The 21,896-nt window shown below is 45.4% G+C and overlaps 1 protein-coding gene across 1 annotated transcript; it reads left to right on the forward strand.

Moving 5' to 3' along the window:
• Positions 1 to 346: 346 nt before the first annotated feature.
• Positions 347 to 18,493, forward strand: KHDRBS1 (KH RNA binding domain containing, signal transduction associated 1). The gene is made up of 9 exons (XM_064471305.1): positions 347 to 826; positions 7,762 to 7,889; positions 8,460 to 8,576; positions 10,041 to 10,187; positions 12,177 to 12,313; positions 13,195 to 13,408; positions 14,372 to 14,439; positions 14,754 to 14,812; positions 17,192 to 18,493. The coding sequence occupies exons 1-9, from the start codon at positions 502 to 504 to the stop codon at positions 17,287 to 17,289; spliced, it is 1,293 nt and encodes a 430-aa protein (XP_064327375.1). The 5' UTR covers positions 347 to 501; the 3' UTR covers positions 17,290 to 18,493.
• Positions 18,494 to 21,896: the final 3,403 nt, after the last annotated feature.

Genomic DNA, 21,896 nt, shown 5'->3' on the forward strand with positions numbered 1-21,896 from the left:
GAGGGAAGGCTGAGCGCGCATGCGCCGCAGCCGCCCCGGTTTGGCGCCGCCCGCCTATGCGCATGCGCGGCGCAGTTCCCACGCAGGCGCCGTGAGCCCGCCGGGGACTAATTCTCTCAGCCGCCCGTGACTAATGTCACGCCAGTAGACCTGCGCGTGCGCAGTCCAAGCGGCCCCTCCCTCACACGTGTCCCTTTCCCCCGGCACTGCGCATGCACATGAGAACGCCCCGTTGGCGTGCGCGTCCCGGGACGGGGGGCGGGGCGCGAGAAGCGGGGCGCGCCGCGGCGTGGCGGCGCAAGCGCAGAGGCGCGTGGGGTGGTCGCGCGGGAGCCGCCAGCGGGGCGGGGGACACACACAGAGGACAGGGGGGCGGTCCTTCCGGTCGCTCACTTCCGGCCTGTGGCGCCGCGGCGGACGGTGGCAGCGCCGCTCGGTCCCGCTCTCCCCGCTCCGTTCCCGCCGCCGCTGTCCGCGCCTGTTCCCCGTCCCACCCCCGCCATGCAGCGCCGTGACGACCCCGCCGCCCGTCTGGGCCGGGGGCCAGGCCCCGGCGGTGCCCGACAAGGGGCGCCCCCACCTCGGCGGCCTCCCCGTGGCGGGGGGGGCCGCGGGGCCTCCAGCGGGGCTCAACCGCCGCCGCTCCTCCCGCCCAGCGCCACCGCCGCCGCCTCGGCCGCTCAGGGCCCCGCCGCCGCCCCCACCCCGCTGCTGCCCGGGGCCGCTGTCAAGATGGAACCCGAGAACAAGTACCTGCCCGAGCTGATGGCCGAGAAGGACAGCCTCGACCCGTCCTTCACGCACGCCATGCAGCTCCTCACCGCAGGTACCGGGGGCTGGGCAGGGCGGGACCCCCGGGCAGGGCCCCACCACCACACCCCTCGGTGGGGTGGGCAGGGTCGGAGGCAGCTCCGTGTAAACGCCTTGTGCGGCGAAGCGGGGCAGGGACTTCCCCCCGCGGGGGCCGGTGCGGCGGCGGGGGACAGCTCCTGGCCGCCCCCTGGGAAGCTGGCGGGGGTGCGGCCGTTGCGCCGAGCCGTTGTGGCTCCCCTGGCCGGGGCGAGGTGCGGCCCCGGGGATTTTGAAGAGCAGATATTATTTAATCTGTCTTTATCCCCGTGTTTCATTCAGGGCCTGGGGTTAAAGGCAGACCCAGAACTTTCTTTTTAAAATAGGGTGTGCGGTCATATCGGCCCTTTTCACCCCTGGGGAGAGAGGCGCCCAAAGGGAGCGGTGCAAACTGGGGTTTTCCACGTAGTATCTGCTTGAGTCCCTGCGAGGCATGGTTTGTGATCTCTTTGATTTTTCCACTCTGGTAATCTGTATTAGAGCTTGTTTCATGCTTCTGATGAACCTAAAGAGGGAATGGAAATGGCAGTCTTTGTTCTGTGCCCAGACTAGCCTTCTCCTTCCCCATCACCACTGTCCAATCGCCTGGCGGCTCTGATTTCTCCATATCTCCACATTGCAGCTGCTGCACCCGCATTCGGTGCCTCTGTCAAGCAGATTCAGCTGCCTCAAGACACCGTAGTTAGCTTAAAAATTGGAACCAGTTAAAATATTTGCTACTACTTAACTGCTTTACGTGCATGTAGCGGAGAGCTGGGAGGTACCGAGCATGAGGATATGCTCAGATTTAATCTGCAGATGAGCAGAGTGCTTAGCTCTCTGGCACTTGTCATTCTGCTTTTAAACGATTTTTTTTTTAAGGTCTTTAAAGCGTATAGTATTGCCGTAGTTGGTGCAGTGCTAGAGATGTTATTAGCTCCTCCTTTCATGTAGGAAATAATTCTTAGGAATTGCTGTCTCCCATTGTGCAAGTAACTGAGGTATATCGTCATGGATAACTTAGCATCAATCGCGGACATCTCGATCTAAATAAATTAGTTTTATAATCCGATTTGCCATCAATTTAATGTTTTTCATTAATAAAACCCTTCAGCCAGCTGATGCTCGACAGCTCTGTGATAATGCCTTCCAGTGAAATGAAACCTAAGGAGTTTGCTAATTCCTGCACAAAGAACAGCATCTCAGTCCACTTAGTAAAGCTTTGTTCACTGAGTGATGTAACAAGGATTTATGTGTATTTTTTCATTAATTTAAAAAATTGCTGATGGTAGACTGCAGCTTTGTGAGACTTGATCATTGGAAGAGCTCCAGATGCTTCCTGCTTGCTTTGGATATTTGGAAAATTGCTGTCCTTTGGGACCATTCACTAGCAGTCCAAATTCAGGATGATCTGATCAGGAAGCTCATGAGAAAGAATCTGAACTAAAACGGTGGTTTCAGGCGACTAAATCTCTTTGCACAGATGACCCCAAACTGATCTGGATTGTTCAAGATTTCTCTGCTGCTGTGGCACCCTTTGGGGGTGTTACGTTGGAGAAGCTGCTCTAAAGCTTACTATGGAATTAAGGTTTGGGCCAAAGATTGTAAAGCGTATGGCAGCACAACTTAAGCAAAAAGACTTCCAGACAAAGAAATGACTGATTATTGAATGTCAGCAATATTCCTATTCCAGCCTTTTTTTCAGGAGTAGATGTTGCTTGTCCTGCCTGCCTCTGGGTGGGAACCCTGCAGTAGTCCTGCATTGAAACTAAGCCTTCTTGTTTAAAAACAATATGTAAAAGTAGTCTAAAACACTTCTGTGGTTCCAAAGCTGCTTGGCATTTCTAGAGAAAATCAGCAGATTTTAGGAGCAACATGAAGGGCAACACAGGGATGTGATACTGATTCTTGAACAATTTACTGTGCAATGAAAAGGCAGTAAAGTGGCTAGGTTTTGGGGTTCTGTTACACAGCACCCCAAATAGAAACTGAAAACTGGGCTTTCTTGCACTTTGGAATATGATACACATTTCCTTGCTCCTGTCATACGGGGTCTGTGTGACCATCCCCTTCCACAGGAACAAGAAAACCCCTTTTTCTCACTGTGATTTATGCCCTCCATCTGCTGCGGGGAGGGCAGAAGGAGACGGTGATGTTTGGAAAGGCACAGTCCTCTCTGCGTGCTTTGGGAGGACAGGAGATGCCCACCCACGTGTTAGCGAGGCATAGGGGTTTTTTTTTCAAATTCTTGTGGTAATCTTAGCTATTTTTATATCATGGAGAAGCTCCATGTGAAAAGAGCTGGTCGTCTCTGAGCTTCCTGTGCTGCAAACAGATATGTGAGCCCTGTCACCCCACTAGCAAGTCTCTATATAGCTAGCATCTCATTGGTCTGTATGTTAAATGCGGCCCTTTACATCCCCAGAAGTGTAGAGTGGTGAGGAGGGATGGAGACGGATGGGTTCAGAGCAGTGGGTAGGATGTTAGAGCAGGACCCACAAAGGGAGGGAACGTCGAGCAATTGGAGTTAGAGCAATGCATGGCAAAGCAGGGAGCAGCCTGAGGTGTTGGAGGACTCCTCAGCAGAATCCCCTGCTGACCATGCTGGTTCTTGTGCCAGGCTCATTTAATCTGTGTGTATTCCTAGGAAGGAGAAAAATAAAAAAAAGGCTGTATGGGAAAGTCAGATGGATGGGCGGTGGCCTCGCTGGAGTGTCTTGCCAAGGAACCATACAGTGGGATTTAGGGATGGGCCGAGGTCACCGGGGTGGTGAGAAACTCCATGTAACCCAGAGCAATAGCATGTCCTGAAGCTTGCTTAGCGTGGAGTTAAGGCTGTCCCGAAATGGAGAAGATAATTAAATTTTTGCATTTCCAAGTGTCGGCCCTACCCCCAAAGGAGCTGTAACTGCCGCCTTAAACTCGTGCCCAGATGTCACAGGCTGTGATATGCTAATACTGTTTCACTGTCGCATTTTTAAATGTATATATTCCTAAGCCATGCCAACATTATTAGATGCCAATGCCAGCCTGCCTGTCACTGCTGTGACTCTGCCTCCTCCCACTTCTCTCCCAGGAGCCTCTACTACCTGTGCTGTTTCTCATAGCTCACCTCCAGGCTTTCTCCTCCCTGCCTCATGCTTGAGCAGTGTTTCTTTCCTGCCCCATGCCCCTTCTCCCTGTGCTAGCGGCAGTCCCCTCCCTTCTCAGCAAAGCTCCAAAGCAGAGCTGTCTGCATATGAATCCCAGCGTACAGGCTGGTGGGTGTGTGTGTGGGTATTTCAGCAGAAAGCGGGAGGGAAAATTTGCCAGCTTCCACTGTTGGCAGGGTCCATCCAGGAACAGGTCCCTGCTTCCTTTCCTGTGAAATCAAACCAGGTGGGGAGCCGTAGCATAGGAGAGAGGGAGGGCTGTCTTCCAGAGGCCTCCATCCCCAAACTCTTTTGGGGTTTTTTTGGTTTTGTTTTTTTTTGGGGGGGCACGGTGTCAGTATTATCATACCATTAAGATAATACTCTCAGTATTATGAATAAGCAGAAAGTGTCTCTGCTTACAGAGCACAAGTGTGCTGCAGGACAATGTTTAATATGGGTTCTTTTTGTTAAGGAAGAGCTTGGGCTTAGATCAGGAGTAGCACTGTGGCTGCTTAGCCTCTGCCTTGTGAAGCAGCGGTGTTACCAATCCCCTTTACCTACCCCTTAGGATTTCTTCTGAGACAATGCAATCACTGCCCCACATGAAGTCCTGGAAACCACTGCCACACATGCCGCCAGACTGCTGACATTCCCCGTGGCAAGAAGGTAACCTTCTGCTGCACCTCTGACACGGCTTTAAAAAATCAGCACTGAAATGAGGCATGCTTAATCCCTCAAGGTATACGTACGCTTCTCCTTCATATCAGTAAGTGGTCTGACAAACTGCTACCACTCATCAGTTCATTCAGTACTGCTTCATGTTGCGTAGCTAATATGCCAGAATGCATACAGATAACGCTGGAATCCGGAGCAGTAGGACACGTCACAAGTGGCATGTTTTTAGTCATCCTTCGCACCTATTTCCAGACTTGGGAGTTTGTTCTGAAGGTGTGAAGGGGACTGCTAGGTCACCCGCGCTGACCTGGATTGCAAAAGCTGCAGAACTTGGTTATTCTGCTGGGGCAGGGTTTTTTTTCTTCTCATGTGTTTTGTATTTCATTTGAAGACTTTGTGATGGTGCATCCAATTTTTTTCCTTCTTTTTTGCAAATGGTTAATGATTTGTTGCCCTCATAGACTGATTCCCAGATGTCGTTGCTGCTGTTGCAGGAGGCAGAATGGATTTGGCTGTGTGGTTGGTATGAACCGTGATTCACTGGTTTGCAGAGGCTTGCATCTGATTGCATTGCATTTTGACAAGGTAGAAGATGCCTCTAGGTAGTTTAATTTACATGAAGAAAGTTTTAGGGTGCTTTTATTTTTGATGTGGGTGTAGAAAACACTTGTTAATATGCAGAATGCATTCTCAGAAAGTCACTTTTTTTTGGAGAACCAAAATATTTGAGAGGTAATCGCATTGTATTACAGGGTCTAAAGCTAGGCCTAACCAGGGATAAGGCCACCAGTACAGTCTTTATTTTCCAAATCTTCATTCCCTGGTCTGTTCTTATAGCTAAAATTTAAAAAGCTACATAAAACTAACCAAGGCAGCCAGCTCTGTTGCTTGTTTTATGAATTTAACAGTGCTTGAACTTCTGGGTTTTTTACTTTCGCATAGTGTCCTGAGAAAATAGCTTGATTTTTGCTTTAAAAAGAAACTATCTTTTCAAAGCAACTAGTTCCAGTAATTTTTTTTTTAAAGTAAGGAGTCATGGTAACACTTTTGTAAGAAAGCCAAGGTGCTGTTGCAAGTAGAAATACAAAATTTAGGCTTTTTTTCGTAATTATGCAACACAATCTCAAAGTTCTATATTTAGATCTCTAAACTAAAAACCATTTTATATTACTGTGTCGGTAACTGAAAAGATAAAATATTGATCGCTTGATTGTGTTTTCTTAAGGGTTTTTTCTTTGGGTTGCCCGTCCAGTTGCTTGACTTCCTCGTGGTGTGCACCATTTGAAAGCTGCCAGTTGTGCTTCTCGGCCCATGAGGCTGTTGGTTGCCCGCCCAGGCAGAAGGGTAATGGTGACCCATTGTTCCTATTTCTGTCTGGATGATACAAGAATATTACTAGATGGATAATACGCCAAGTATCTGATACACCAGCCTTCCAAAACTGTAAATGTGAACATGTAGCCTAAAGCATATAGTTTCTGACATGGACAGAAATCGCAGGAAACGCAAGATGTTGCAGCTGCCCTCTTTAAATTCTGGTAATGACTAAGCAGTCTTCAGTTTCAGTTTTGTCTTGCAGCTTTAATCCAGTTACGTGTATTATCTTGTGAAAGTGTCCCTCTTTCCCCTGAGATGCGCGAAGTTGTATTTAGAGCACTTTCAACTCAAAAGCGATATTTATAGTTCCCGGGTTTGCTGACAAAATGGCACAATTTAACTTTTAAGGAGGGGACATGCTCCTCCCCTGAGAAGCATCTGCAAATAATAATTTGTGATGGCTGTGCATGGTGTGACCAATTTTTGTTTGTTTTTGATTGGACCAAAGAGAGCATAACCGTTCATCAATAATATGGGATGGCTAGTAATGGATTGGCTCCAAATTTGGGGGAACTTGTGTAGTTGTTGGCCGTTAAATAAAGATTGTACATGACTGGACAACTCTGGAAAAGAAAAGCCAGTCAGCCATGAGCTACCTTCTTTTGAAAAATGCTGGGTGTTATTCTTGTATGAGGGGAAGTGCATTAATGACTGTAAGAACCAATGCTAGAAATACCTGCCTTGAAGGTGAGCTTCAGTCTTCTCCATTTGGGTCGTCTTTTATGAGGTAACTGTCTCCTGCCATCCCTCAGCCAAAGTTTAATTTCTAGCCAGATTTGAGAAAGTGTTTGTGTATCAGCTCCTGACTGGCCTACCTTAATGACCTACTTCCAGAAGGTTATTTGGACTTTGTTCCAGATCCCCGTCCGGCTGCAGCATCCCTTCGGTTCAGTCAGGCCACCTCGGTGTTTTTCCAAGACTCTGCAATTCACAATATACAATTAAAAATCAGAATCTTATTTTGGGAGGCAAAAATTAGTAGTTTCAGTGCCTGAACCAAGTTAAGGACTTCTGACGCTCGCTTTTATGGCTCTGTGCCCGAGGCTTGCAACTTAAAAACCCAAGTTATGAATTGCTTGCGTGATAAAGGTGCATTCATTTAATGAAATGAAGCTTATAAGAATTTCATAAGCTAGACCACAGTCTAGTGTGTCGCTCATTCAGGCTCCTGTTTATTAGGAATGGTTTCAACTTAACTGAAATTCATAGTGTCAGTATGTGTTGGCACCACTACTTAAATTGCGGATTTAAAATAGTGCATCAGCTTGAATGATTAAAAACTTGCCCGATTCGCTGATGGCCGCGGCGTTTTAGCAAGCGTATCCAGTAGCGTAGCTGGGGCTGGTTTCTTTGTAGGTGTAGGAGTCTACACGTGGGTACTGCGTTCGCGGCGGAGGCTTGAGTTTTGGGACGGGTAGAGGAAGGCACAGCAGAAGTGATACGCACAACTGTACTTGCAGTTTGCTGCTTTTCTCTGTTGAAGTGATGTCTACAGCAGTCTCTGCTGTTCTTTCTTATTTTTGCTCATTATCCCACCTGTGGCCTTCTGGAATCCCCAGATGTGAAGGGAGGAAGGGGCAGGCTGGACTAGCACTAAGGAAGAGGCCTGCCTGTCCAGGTTCCGTTAATACAATTATAAGTGTTCATATATTCACAGAGAATGAGAGTGGTATGTCCTGTCATAATTCCAACTCTAAAATGATGCTTGTTTGAGGAATATAAGCAGCCCTATTTTTATCTTGTTTAGAAATTGAAAAAATTCAGAAGGGTGAAACAACAAAGAAGGATGAGGAAGAGAACTACCTGGATTTATTTTCCCACAAGAATATGAAACTGAAAGAACGAGTTCTGATACCTGTCAAACAGTACCCCAAGGTGAGGGCCAGAAAATAGCTTACTGAATCTCTGTGATTTGCTTATTTTCTATGGATTTTATGGCTGACTTTTAGCGATAGTAGCTGTCAAAGTGTCATCAGGAGTTATGCCAGTGTTCCACTGTCGCTACGGAATTTTTCCTATGCAAGCTTGCAGGATCTTATTTCTAATGTATTACATTTCTAGAATGTCTTGGGATAAAGCTAAATGGTGATGCATAGCTGTGATCTTTTATTACTAGAACAGGCACTTTCATGTGTAGAGCTTTGTGTTTTACAGTTAAGAACTCATTTAACTCCTAAGACTTGCTGCCTGTAAAACTACTGGAGAGTAGATGTTAGAATTAAATGCTTTACATGAGTTAATTTAGCTTGATTTTTCTGGTGGAGCATTTTTTCATGAAAAGAATGTTCTGGAACTTATATTTCCTGTGCATTTTTTGTTGAGGTAAAGAGAAAATGGAGTGGCTAAATTTTTTGTCAGTCAGCATAACGTTTAGAAAAGCTTTTCTTAAGGCTGCTGAGCTCCGGACCTAATTTTTTTTCTTTTTTTTTTTTTCTTCATTTACAGTTCAACTTTGTTGGAAAGATTTTGGGACCTCAAGGCAACACCATCAAGAGACTTCAAGAAGAAACCGGTGCTAAGATATCTGTGCTTGGGAAGGGTTCAATGCGAGATAAAGCAAAGGTAAGGGCATCACCCTTGAAAACATACATACGTATTCATGCCTTTCATATTGCTGTGAGAAATAGCAGTTCTCAAAGCATTTTATAAAAAATTAAACCATCAAAACACAAAAGCAAAGGCACTAGGAAGTCACACTTCCTAACCCACTCGGTGCATGTTGGGAGGAATCTTGATTGGGCAGAAGCATGTGTTCTTTATAAGCATGACTTAGAGACCAGTCGTCTTTTGATATGCTGTATCCTTGGGTGCAGAGGTAGTTGGTATGAAAGGTGAAGTACAAAGTTTATAAAATAAGAATTAATTCCAGCTACTCTGTGACAAGGCATTTGCTAAAGGAATACGTTTCCCTTCCAGAAACAAACCGGTGTGGTTTAGTCCCAGTCAGCAACTAAACAGCAGCTGCTCGCTCACTCCCCCCACTCCTGTGGGGTGGGGGAGAGAATTGGAGGGGCCAAAGTAAGAAAACTCATGGGTTGAGATGGGAGCAGTTTAAAATAGAACAGTAATAGTAATAATAATATAATGAAAAGGAAAATAACGAGAGCTAGAGGTGAAACCTCGGGAGGAGGGGAAAAAACTCAAACAACAAGTGACACAACCGCTCACCACCTGCCAACCAACCTGCTGGTGCCCGAGCCACGATTGCTGCTTCCCCCCAGGCAGCTCCCCCCAGTTAATATACCGGGCATGATGTCATATGATACGGAATATCCTTTCGGCCAGTTTGGATCAACTGTCTTGGCTTTGCCACCTCCCCTTCCGGCTTCTTGTGCACCTGGCAGAGTGTGAGAGGCTGGAAAAGTCCTTGAGTAGTACAAGCACTACCCAGCAACAACTAAAACATCAGTGTGTTATCAGTATTATTCTCACACTAAGTCCAAAACACAGACTATACCAGCTACAGTGAAGAAAATTAACTCTATCCCAGCTAAAACCATGACACAGACAAAAAAAAAAAAAATCCTTTTTTCAGCTGTTCCCTCTAAAATCCTTACATTCTCATGGTTCACTGAAGATGTTGGAGCAGTATGTTCCTGGTAATCTTCAGGGAATCACAGAGTGCATGAAGAGCTTTCACTTCTAGCTTATTTGTAGCTTCTTAAAGCCATCGGATATCTAAAAGCAAGCTTGTTTGAGGCATTAGACTTCACTAGGTGGTAAAAAGCACCTCAGGCAGGAAAGGTGGTGTAGAAGAGGAAGAACGCTGCTTAATCTTCTGGAAAAAAAGGTGGCTGGCATCAGTGCATTAGCAAAAATATAGTCACCTGGAAAGGCAGCTGTAAAAAGCTGGAAGTTGTAGGTTGCGTGTGGCTTTTTATAAAACTGCTTGTGTGTTACGATCTGTGTCCAGGCATGGGCAAAATGCTTTTACAGACATTTCTTGTTAAGGCATAGAAGAAGAGATAAAAGTAGTTTCTCTGCATCTTACTTAGTTTTAGGCACCTCTAATCTGCCTCGTTTCAGGAGGAAGAACTGCGTAAAGGGGGAGATCCTAAATATGCTCATCTAAATATGGATTTGCATGTCTTCATTGAAGTTTTTGGACCCCCTTGTGAAGCATATGCTCTGATGGCTCATGCCATGGAAGAAGTCAAGAAGTTCCTTGTTCCAGTATGTATACTGATGCTCTTTTCTTTTTGAAGGAGGCAGATGGGTTGTGAATCTGGCTCTGGCTATAAGGTTGGGTAAAATTTGCGTAGTCTAAGGCTTGTGCTACAGGGATGGTGCAGCTGAGGAAGCCTGGAGTATTAAGAGTGTGTGTGTGTCAGCTTAAGATGACCCTATTAATCTTGCACGAAGGCATGTATTATTCCTCTAACGATAGTTAGAAAGACATTCACTTACAGGGCAATTGTATAGAACACTTGAATTAGGCATTTCTCTCCCAGTACCAGCTGTGGACACTGGGGTGGGTGGCTTGTCTTGTTCCATGTGTCAGTTTTAGTGGAAGAATTACTTCAGCCATGCCTGGCATGGAAGAGACTTCTTGCATCGGTTCCTCTGACTTGGAACTGTGGCATAGAAATCTGGCTAGAAAACTTCATTGGTCAGAGCAGAAATTTTAAGTACAGAGACATTTGTTCTGCTCTAAAGGAGTGATGTGAGGATGAGGAGGGCAACTGCGCAGGCAGCTCAGTAGTAGTATTCGGTGTTGTAGCTAGTTTCTGGGACACATCTGTTAAATCAATATTTCTAGTGCTTTAAATGCATATGATGTGAAGGAACCTCTTTGCTAACCAGGCTTTTACACAGATGACACTTGTTATGTTTGTGGATATCTCTTACCGGTGAACCTTGTAAGACCTTTATGGTCAGCTTCACGTCAGTTTTGTGCCAGCTAGATTATTGACTCCAAGAACTGCAGAACTCTAACAAATCTTTTGCATGTTATTAAAATGATGGTATCGCTTGCTAAATTACGAAAGAAACAAAATGGGGAAGAAGCATGCAGTGCTCCCTGCTTCTGGCTAGCTCAGGCTGTAGCTCAGAGACCTGGCAAGTGGAGAGCTGGATCTACCTTGGCACCGTGCTCCACAGCTGAGACTGGGAGCCTCAGATACCAGAGGCAGGTGGAACCTGAGAGCGGTGGGTAGTAGGGAAGTGTGGAAAAGCATGTGGGTACTGTGTGATTTCTGTGAGTCTGACAGAGAGAGGAGGAGAGATCGCTATGTGAAATGTCTTTGAAGGAAAGAGGTCATCTTCAGGGAGCTGCTGGGATGTACAAAACCTCAGCTTGCTAAAGCGAGCGTGCAGCCTTGCTATTTAAAGTGTCTTATCTATCACTGCCTTCAAACAACGTGTTAAACTTGTGAAAATTGACAGAGAAGTTACTATGGAAGCCAGCAGTGCTGTGAAGACACATCTGGTAGGAGACTCCTTGCTTTGTGGTGTTGCCATGGCACTGTGAAGATCCTTGGTGTGAGGCCCTGGCTGCCTGTGTGTTGAGGGGAGGGGTGGGGTACGATGACTTCTGCGGGGTCACCAGAGATCTCTATGAATTCCTGAAGCTAGATCCCCTGAGGTGGTAAAGATGCATGGAGCCAGAAACATACTCCGTTCCTAAGAATTTGAAAGGACAGCCTGGATTTGTAAAGGGTGTTTGCTCTTTGTCAGGCTGCATCCTATCCTGTTCCTTCAGCGTGTCAGGAACGCAGCAATATGTTGTTACCTTATGTGGGCTCATCGCCAGCCACTTGCCTCTGAATGGGAGCTGTAAGGTGCTTCAGGTGAGATATGTGTCTTGCCTGACTTCACCTCTGAACTCTCCAACACTTGCAAATAAATCTTGCTGACACCCCTGGGATGCCGAACGTCATCAGATGCCTCCAGAACCCCTGTGAGCGAGGTCCTTTTCCCAGGAACCAGCTGTAGCGCTCACTGCAGCTCTTGATGTGCAAGTGCTGTGCCTTTCTTGGCCAGTTTGGAGAAATCTGGCAGTTGTGCACTGGTGCCTGCTGAGCAAATCCCAGTAAAACTAACCAGCAGACTTTAATTTAGGACTGTCAGGTTATTTTTATTCCAGCACGGTAGCCTGTGATATCCTGGAGCGCAGACTGGCTAGTTAGCTGTTCTTTGGAGCTGACTTTTTCCCCTCTTTAGGATATGATGGATGATATCTGTCAGGAGCAGTTCTTGGAGCTCTCCTATCTGAACGGTGTACCAGAGCCAACTCGTGGCCGAGGAGTCCCTGTGCGGGGAAGGGGAGCAGCTCCACCACCGCCTCCACCTGTTCCAAGGTATCTTTCCCAAAAGCACAGACCTGGAAATGCTGCATCTTGCTCAGAGCTGTCCTGCCAGATGAGGTTAAGCTCCTCGTTCCTGCACATCAGCTGTTGGCCTTGACCTTGGCTTTTGGCCTTGTGTTGCAGGCTTGCTTTTAGCAGGCTGGCATCAAATGCTTTGTATGTTTTGAGATGAAATCTAGTGCAGTGGATATCTTCTGTATTATTTTCAATGCCTGAAATCAGTAGCTTCCTAAAGTAACCTTTCAAAAATTGGCTTACGAAATCATGTGTAGATAGATGTGTCATGTTTGCTTCTGTAGCCTTCAGCAGACTAAGCATTTTCAGTTTAAACTGTCTGTCCTTTGAAAGTTATAGGATGGCATTATTCTGTCATTGCTGTCAAGGCATTGGGATAAATTGGCGATAAAGCTCTGTTACTGTAGTTCTTGCTTCACTACCTGTTTCGTGGCAGGGGATGGTCTTTGCTTCTGAGTGCTTAGCCCAGAAGTGTCCCTGCTCATTTCATCATTGATATTTACAGTTCTGGAGGTCTGGCAGTCATTACAGGTTAGTGATAGAGGGTTGTTTAAAATGAACTCTGAGAAATTACTTGGTCGAAGTTCTGGATCAGATTTATTTCTTTGTCTGTACAATATCTAATGCAGTAGAGTTCTCATCTCAGAAGATGTTTTTGTGAATACTCCAGTACAATGATGTTAACGATTCTTGTGCCTTCATTCTTGATAAAGAATTCATGGCTTAGTTAATGTGACTGTATTTATCAAGCTGTTGAATTTTAAAGTAGGCGCAAGAAGCGTATGCCCTGCCCTCAGTATTCAGCACACGAGCAGTACAGCAGTAGCTGTTCACAGTCCTTTTTATCTCCTTTCCAGGGGCCGTGGTGTTGGTCCTCCGCCTCCTCCTCCTCGGGGAGCCCTTGTGCGAGGAGCCCCGGTGCGGGGTGCCATTGCCAGGGGAGCTGCTGTAGCCCGTGGAGTACCTCCTCCCCCAGCAGTACGGGGTGCTCCTGCACCCAGAGCACGTGCAGCCGGCATCCAGAGAATACCGCTTCCTCCTCCTCCCGCACCAGAAACCTATGAGGAATATGTAAGAAACTATATAGTGTTGGGGTTTTCTTTATTCCAGCTAGCTGATCATATATTAGATATTCAGTGTATTGAAATAAGAGCTAACAGTAAGATTGCACTGGAGAAGTGGCCACCAGTTGCTGCTACGGTGCTGGGTGACCTGCTCTGCCTCTTTAGTCCTCAAAGGAGGGAACCACTAGGGTCCTAAATACAGGGTAAGGGGTGGTTTTCATAAAACTGAAATGTGTCCCCAAGACTGAAGTTTGCTATAACTGTCTGAGCACGGTAGAAAAAAAATACCAGAGATTGATGTAGTTTGCATCTCACTCTTTCTGCAAGAGAATTCTTTAAGCAGGGAACACCAAAGGTTTGTTAACGCCCCTAAAATCCTTAAAATAAATATGTGAGTGAACACAATTATGTTTCAAGGCATGTAACTAAGCACCACCCTCCTGCCAAGCTTATCTTAGCATCTTTGCTCTTGATATTCTACAGGGAAAACAAGATGACTGGTTTTGATGCACAACAGCATTTTGCGGAACCATCACAAATACTGATGTTTCTAAATTCTGTTTCTCCTCTCAGTAAAACTTCTCAGTTTTTCCACTGAAACCAATCACAAGTTAATAGGCTGGGTTTTGTCTACCTGTAGATCTGTGGTTTAGATCAGTTAAAGCCCTCCTGGCACATGGATTTGTACCACAAACTGCAGTTTTGGACATGTAAATGGCTTTCAAATGCATTGTAAATGTTAGTGCGGTTCATTCCTCCCAAGGCACAGGACGCCACGCTTGGCTACTGACACAAGCTAGCAGATTTTTAGCTACTTATGTCTTACGATTGAGCTCCTTCCCCATGGCAGGCAAGGATTCACAGGCTCCTGAAAGCTGCAGTAGCCTGGATTCAGTTTTGCCATTACTCTTGGTCAGGCATTAACCTCTGGTCTGTCCATTAACACTGTTTATGTCTTCATCTGTTTCAGGGCTATGATGATGCATATGCAGACCAGAGCTATGAGGGGTATGAAGGCTACTACAGCCAGGGCCAAGGGTAAGTTTGCTTGTCTCCTATCTGCTATAGAGAAAATTATGCATGATCTTTTTTTTCTTTTAAGGGAATGGAAACACTAATTTCTGAATTTGAGCTGTAGGGAAAGTGCCCTGTTCTGCTGGAATCCAGGAGTGCCTGGGAGATAACTTTTGGGAGTGCCCAGTGTCCTTGACAATTCTGTAAAAGCGGTGATCAGACGCGACGCAGCCACGAGCAATATTGGGCATCTTTGCTGTTCAAGTGTTTGTGCAAGTTGTGTCAGTTTAGGAATATGATTTCAGCAGTGTATGTAACCAACATAATTACTCTTCCAGGGACACAGAATACTATGATTATGGACACGGGGAGGCACAGGAAACCTATGAAGCTTATGGTATGTCTGGGAATACTGTTCTCTTGACAGGGAAGGGGCTGCACGTAGTTGGGAATTGCTTGTGGCTGACCAGGTGCTTTCCAGTGCCACTCCACGCTCTGAGCCAAAACTTACTGAGGAGAGCCTCAACTAGTTTTTATTGTAGAATATTTGTGCCCTACAGACCGTCCAGGTCTGAACAACTGAAGGCATTCTGTGGTTTTCAGATTTTTATCTGGCTTGATTGTCTTAAAGGTGACGCTTAAAAATTCCATTTTTTTTAATTGTGGGAATATCTTTTAATTTCCTTGTAGCTTTAGAATATTTTAAGAGCTCTGGATTTCCACCCACAGCACTACTTTTGCTGCAGTTTGGTTTTCACGGATTATATTTTCTTGAACTGGATGAGTGCATGGTTCCATCTGCTTTCTTATCCTCAAAAACCCGCTAGTTGATACTGACTCTGCACTATATATTTGCTTGAAAAATGGATTTAAATGTCAAATGAAGGCCTCCCTTTGACTAGGTGGAACAATTTTGGTCAATATGATTTGCAAGTAGTCTATGAAGTTTAGCTAATTTGAATTACATAAAGCTATCAACTTAGGCTAGACCGAGGGGTGTGGGAGACCAGTTTAACCACAACTGTGTAAATCATCAACTGTTGAAAACAATAGGCCTTATATCTGAGGTGCCAGCAACAAAGGATTGGGTGACTGCGTTGTTCTTTAATGCTAGTTCAAACGTCCGACCTTATGAATGGCATCTGCATGTGGCAATGACTAAGATTCATTTTCCTCTCACTGTAAACAAGCTGAACTATAAACAAGTTACGAAAGCTATACGGCGAGCTGCGTAATGGCATGGAAATACACTGCACTGAGAACAGCTCCCTTTAGCAGAGCATCAGTTGCCTGAAGGCGTGAATGAATGCAGGTAGTGATGATAATGACCAGCTGGAGGGCCTTTCCGGGATCCTCAGGAACTGGGAGTCCCCTATGCTGTGTCATGCTGGTATTAGGGAAGCGGAGTTGTTAACACAGTGGCTGTCTCCTGTGCCGGCCTCAGGGTGTTCCCTGCTCTGGGCTTAACCTGTGAGAAGTTCAAATTCAGGTGCCTAACTAGCTATGCTTTTCCAGTCTAAGATGCATTTGAATAGACAGCTGCTGTCGGTAAGGTTGGCTGTCTTTCCTGCCTTCAGTGGCTTGGTTTGTTGCCTGTGTTAGTTACGCAGCACAAAGAGGCTTCTGTGCCTCCTGCTTGGTAGGAGAGCGGTGGTGGTGTCTGGGATATGAAGGCCAAAATGCTCATTGTATACTTGGCATGAAGTTGCCACAGCTAATCTGTTTATCCACAGTAATTTCCTTTGGTCTCTGCTTTCATGAAAGCAGAATTAGAGAAATAAATTGTTGAGCCAGGCTGGAGACAGTTTTGAGAAAATGGGAACGTGCTCCATGGTGGTAGGAACAGGCTTGGCTGTCTTCTGGGCTTTGGACGCTTGCTTTCATAAACTGGTGACCCTGGAGAGAATGGTAGGCATGCAGGTATGAATGTTGCAAGCACAAGCCATAATGAAAGCTGAGCTTCGGTATTTGGGGCTTGAGCTAGCTCGGGGACAATGGGAAAGCAAACTTCATTTGCTTTAGTGATGTCTGTGTGTAGCAGAAGGGTTTGGGCTGTCCCATCGAGTGCTTTGTCCTGTCGGCAGTCCATGCTGGTACAGCACTAGCAAGCGATGCCTGCTCCGAAGAGGTGAGGAGGTGCTGCGCAAGCTACGGATGTAAATTTTCCTGTAGTGGTGGAGGGGAAGGAACAGCAAGTCGCAGCCAGGCTCGTGTCTGGGAGGTCAGTGGGATGTGCTGCCATCCTAGAGCGACGTAGGGACTTAATTATTTTGGCACAGTTATCCAGGAGGTGCCTTGTCTGGTGTCTAGGGAGGAGAGAAGCACTACCTGTAGCAGTGCCCCCAGCCGGAGCCCCGGGGTTATCGATGCTGCTGGCCACCAGCCTGAGGGGCCGCGACTGCTGCGACCTTCGCCGTGGCTGGCCGCCAGAGCTGCCCCGTGAATTGGCTTCGGCTCTGCTGAAATTAATTACTCCTAAAAGGCGCCGGGTTTGTCCAAGTCAGCGCTTAGCCAGGCTGCCAGAGCTGCAGGCTTCCCAGGGATCCTATGCAAGTGGCTTTTTCCCCATAATGTCGGAAGAGGCACTGCAAGTGAGAGGTTTTGGTGGACCGCGGGGCATTTTGCGGGCCGGTTTTGGGGTGAAACAGCTGTGAAGATGCCCCGCGCCTCCACATCGGATCCGAGGGGAGCCCGGCCAGCCAGCACCACCGCTCCCTCCGTGCCCCTTGGCTCGCAGCACTCCGCCATTCCTGACATATCCCTCTCTTTTCCACAGGGCAAGATGACTGGAACGGAACCAGGCCCTCCCTGAAGGCCCCGCCGGCCAGGCCAGTGAAGGGGGCCTACAGAGAGCACCCATACGGACGTTATTAAAAAACAAACATGAGGGAAAAATATCAGTTATGAGCAAACAGTTGTTACTGATTCTTGTATCTCCCGGGATTCCCGTTGCTTTACCCACACCAGACAAGTAATTGTCTAACTGTTTTTCTTCGTGGCCCTTTTTCTCCCACTCCATCCTCACCCTGCATTCTGGCTTCTGTACGTAGTATTTTTAAAAATGAGTTAAATAGTTCTAGAGGACCGACTTTAATTTTTTTTTTAAGTGTGTAGATGGCTTTTCTTTCTTTGTTGTTTAGATAAACACAACTGTACCTTTTTTAATAAAAAAAGAAGTTGAGTTAAAAATGTTAGTTTCAAAAGTGACATGCTTTGCTTAGCAGTTCTGAAGTTAAGGTTTTGTTAACCTTTTAAGTTTGGTTTTAAGGAACCCATAAAAGTTGTAGTTGCAGAATCCCAAAGTAGGCTACATTTCAAAATTCAGGGCTGTTTTTAAGAATTAAAATCATAATGTAACGGTAGTAGCTGCCACCGTTTAAAAGTAACCTCAGATGTCAAACTTTCCTTAAAAGCAGATTGTTGGTGAATCTTAAGCTTAAATTTTAATACGAAGGATCCTCAAACAAATTAAATAGCATTTTTTAAAGGTAATTGACTTAAAAGAAAAAAAAAAAACAAATTAGGTTTGTAAAATTGTCTTTTCTTATGTGGGTTTTGAAATCTAGCCCCGAACATGCGGTGTTGAGAGATGCTTGGGAAGCAGATTTTCCAGTGTAAAGGGGTTCTTAGTTTGGTTCTATATGAAGAACTTTTAAGAGAAAACAAATTAAAGCATGGCTCTAAAGGCCCAGTGTTTGATATTAGAAAACAAAGTATTAAGTGAGTAGGTTTGAACTCTGTAAAATTACAGTCTTCTCATTTTTATAGTGCTTGGGGCAGATATTACAGTGCAAGTTTAAAACTGACAAAATTGTCAATATTAGCAATCCCGTTGACTTGTTCAAGTGTATCTCAACACTAGCTTTGCATAAAAAGGGACACTGCAGCTGAAAAAATGAGGAAAATTTCACTTTGTACATAGGATAAAGTCCTAATTGGATTTGTACACTGTCCTCCCACTCTGTTCTTGAAGATTAAATGCTACGTGTGTAAGTCTGCCTAAATAGGTAGCTAAAACTTGTCAAAATGTCTGCCGCAGTTTGTCAATAAAGTTTAGTCCTTTTTTAATCAAAGTAAATGTGATGAATTGTCATTTTTTTTTTGTTGAGCAATAAAATAGCTTTTTTTTCAAATAAATTTAAATTAATGCTAAGGCTAATTGTCTTTTTAAAACATGGAGACATTCTAAAAATGGTGTTTTTTGTAATTCTCACAAAGTTTATCAAGCTCATCGAACGAGCTTAATTTAAAAAAAAAAAAACAGGAAAAGAAAGAAAAAAGTGTTTTTCACCCCCTGGAAGTTGTTGAAAGGAGTTTGATCCTGGACTGTGGCGGAAATCTGACTTCTGCCTGCTGCAAAGTGTTTATGGTTCTTTGCTGAATTAATGACTCAGATTTCAGGTGGCCTCCCAGACTGCAGACTCCAGATTGAGTCTGAAATGGCTGGTTTAAACGTAGCGTGACAAAATGAATGCTGAAAAATCTAAGGCTTAGCTGCCACCAGGAGGAGGAGGAAGCTTGCTTTCTGCTTTACGTAAACACCCCTACCCCCCTTGGCTAAGACGATGCCCTTCCTACTTTACGATAGCCTTTACTTGGAAAGCTGCTTAAAAATATATCTGTTTGAGAAGGGTGCTGCAGTTGCTCCTCATAGCCTTCTGAGAGGGTGTGTATGTGTATATCTATATAATATTAATAAAGTAAATTGCTTTCTAGATATGAAAAAGGGGTTGTATTTCCCATCTGCAAAATGAATCTGGCACTCTAGGGGGAGAGAATTAAACTGCTCGGGGGTGAAAAATAGAGCATTAGGAACCAAACTGCTCGTAGCAGTGCATGACTGAGGGGAATACTTTAAAACAAAAAGTTGTATTTGTAGATTGTTATTAAAGTGTAAATAACTGAATTTTCAACAATGGTTTGGAGTCAGCTTTCAGGGCATAATGTCTTGCTTGATGAAAAGATCACCCCATACCCCCCTTTTAAAGGAAAATTATCGCAGGAGAATCAGGATGTGTAAAGCTAACATGCATCGCAAAACCCAAAAGGTAACCTAAATGTCTGATTTTAATAGCACATTTCTCTTTTACATAAACTGTGACGGCAACTTGCATAAACTTTATTGAAACAATTCTTCAAATGTTAATTTTAATGTAAAAATTTGCAAAAAATGTTTAAAATAAACATTTTAAAAAACCACGTGCTTCTGCATAAATTAGCAATAACTTTAATAATGTGCCCTTTGAAAATGCACTGTAATGTAATGTGGGCAAAAAGGAATCGGCAAGCTTAAATATCAAAAGATGTAAAATGACAACGAATATAGATAGTCCTGCTACTGCCAAAAAAAATTCTGCTCAGTTATTTAAAAATGTAAAATGATGGCCCTTTTTAGACCCCAGTATTGATATTTACTGTGAAATCTTCAAAGCTCAGCTTAAGTTGCATGTTTTCCTTCCTGTGTAATTGCATGCAGGAATCTTTTTCTTTTGATTTGTGCGCACATTAAGGAGACTCACAAATGTCTTCAATTTGCAGGAGTCAAGAGTACATCGCTATGAATCACTTGGGTGAAGACGAGCAGGGGCAACACGAAGTGGGTAAGTTTGTTTATTTTTGCAACCCGTTGCAAGCTGGTAACATGTTCTGCGTGGGAGGTGGGGGGCGGCACCATCTGAGCTGCTAAATTGAAGCCGTTCTTTATATACCCACAAATAAATTACTCTTGCGAAAGGGCAGTTACATGACTGACGCTCCTGCAGAGGTCACGGTGTGGAGGAGGCTTCAGCAGGTACCTGCATAGAGCTCCTCCACCGAGATCCCACGGAGGAGGAGGTTTAAGTGGATTTGAGGAGAGGGGGAAATGCGGTAAGGAGGTCTGTCTCTGGGAGCTGGTTCCCGACTGAGATGCTGGGCTTCCTGAGAGCGCTCCCAGCAGCAAGGTAGCGTTGGAGTTGTTGTTACCCCGTGCTCTAGAAACAGCAGCCCAAGGAAGGGCTCAAAAGGAACTCCTGTATGAATCCATAATGCATTAAAATTATAGACTGCAGATTTTAGACCAGATGCTGCCCAGCTAGACTGTGCTAGATCTACCCCTTCCACACCCCCCCGACGGGCTCCGAAATGTGAGCTGGCTGTTCTTTTTATGGCTTTTTGTCTGATGTCATTGCCAGAGGCGGCTCGGTCAGTGGTCCTGCAGGCCTGGCTGGGAGATGTTTAGCTCAGAGCCCCGCAGGGCTGCACGCCTGGTGTCAGCGAGTGAGCACCCCGAGTCCTCGGGAGGGGAGACGGCCCCCCAGCACCTTTGGGTGCTGGTGCCGGTCAGCACCCGCGGTGGCGGGGCTCCCTCTGGCGGCTGCTCTGCCCCCGCTGACTTGCTTGTTCTCCGATAAATACCTTAGTAAATGCCCGCAAGTGCTTGCAAACCGAGCAGTACCTTGGTTGGAGAGATTATCACGCATCCGTGGAGTGACCTGCTTACACAGCAAGGACACATCTTCCCCCAGGCCCAAAGGCAGCAGCCGTAAGCATTTCCTTTGGGGACAGCTAATCACTTTCTCTCAAATCTCGAGATCGCTGGAAGAGTGAGCTCCATAAATAAAAGAACAAAGAAATAAACACTTGGAGCGCTGAAGGAGTCTAATGGCTTCAAAAGGCAACCATGAAAAGCCCTGGGCATAGGACGTAGAAGGACTTAAGTCTTATTTTATATGGAATTGTAAAGCTACTAAAGGAGCTTCTCTTATCTTAGGAGTATTAGGAACAGGAAAGCAGCCGTATGTGGAAATGCCACAGCAGAGTGAGATTACCCTCAATTCTTTGACTTTAACTTAAAAATCGGATCCATAGTTTCCTGCTAGGGGAAATCATAACGTGTCTGGATTTGTGCCCTGTTTATCGAATGCATCTTCATTTACAGTGTAATTGGAACATCAATTTATACAGTGTTGTACCAATCTTTCCCATTTCTTTCTTAATAGGCACAACTTTTATATCAAGTGGAAAAGATTTGATAGAGATCATCTATTATGATGCAATTTTTTACCAGTAGAAGTGGATCTTGTGACGCTGCCGTTGGAGTAACACAGCTTGCTTGTGCATTGCATTTGTTGCATGTTTATGTGAAAGATTTTAATGTTATGGAGGAATGTAAATCTTAATACATTGAAAATAACTGTATATGCCAAAAGTATTTTGAAAACATGCCCTGCATCAAACCTCTTCCTCCCTCTCATAGCATTACTACATTCAGATTTTAGCCTAGAGTCTGCAAAAGCTAATTGGAGATCCCAAAATAGCCGTCAGCATCGGATGTGTCTCTCAAAGATGCTCTAATTAGCCAGACGTTCCGGGGGTGATACAGGACTCGCTGAAATTAGTGAGGGGTGGAGATTCATTTGGGTACAGAAGTCTGAGTCACCTAAATAACCTTCCCTTTTCTACTGACACATAGCCACTGGAGGTAGGATTCTGCTGGCTGT

The sequence above is a fragment of the Phalacrocorax carbo genome, chromosome 22 (genome assembly GCF_963921805.1).
Source record: "Phalacrocorax carbo chromosome 22, bPhaCar2.1, whole genome shotgun sequence".
NCBI lineage: Eukaryota > Metazoa > Chordata > Aves > Suliformes > Phalacrocoracidae > Phalacrocorax > Phalacrocorax carbo.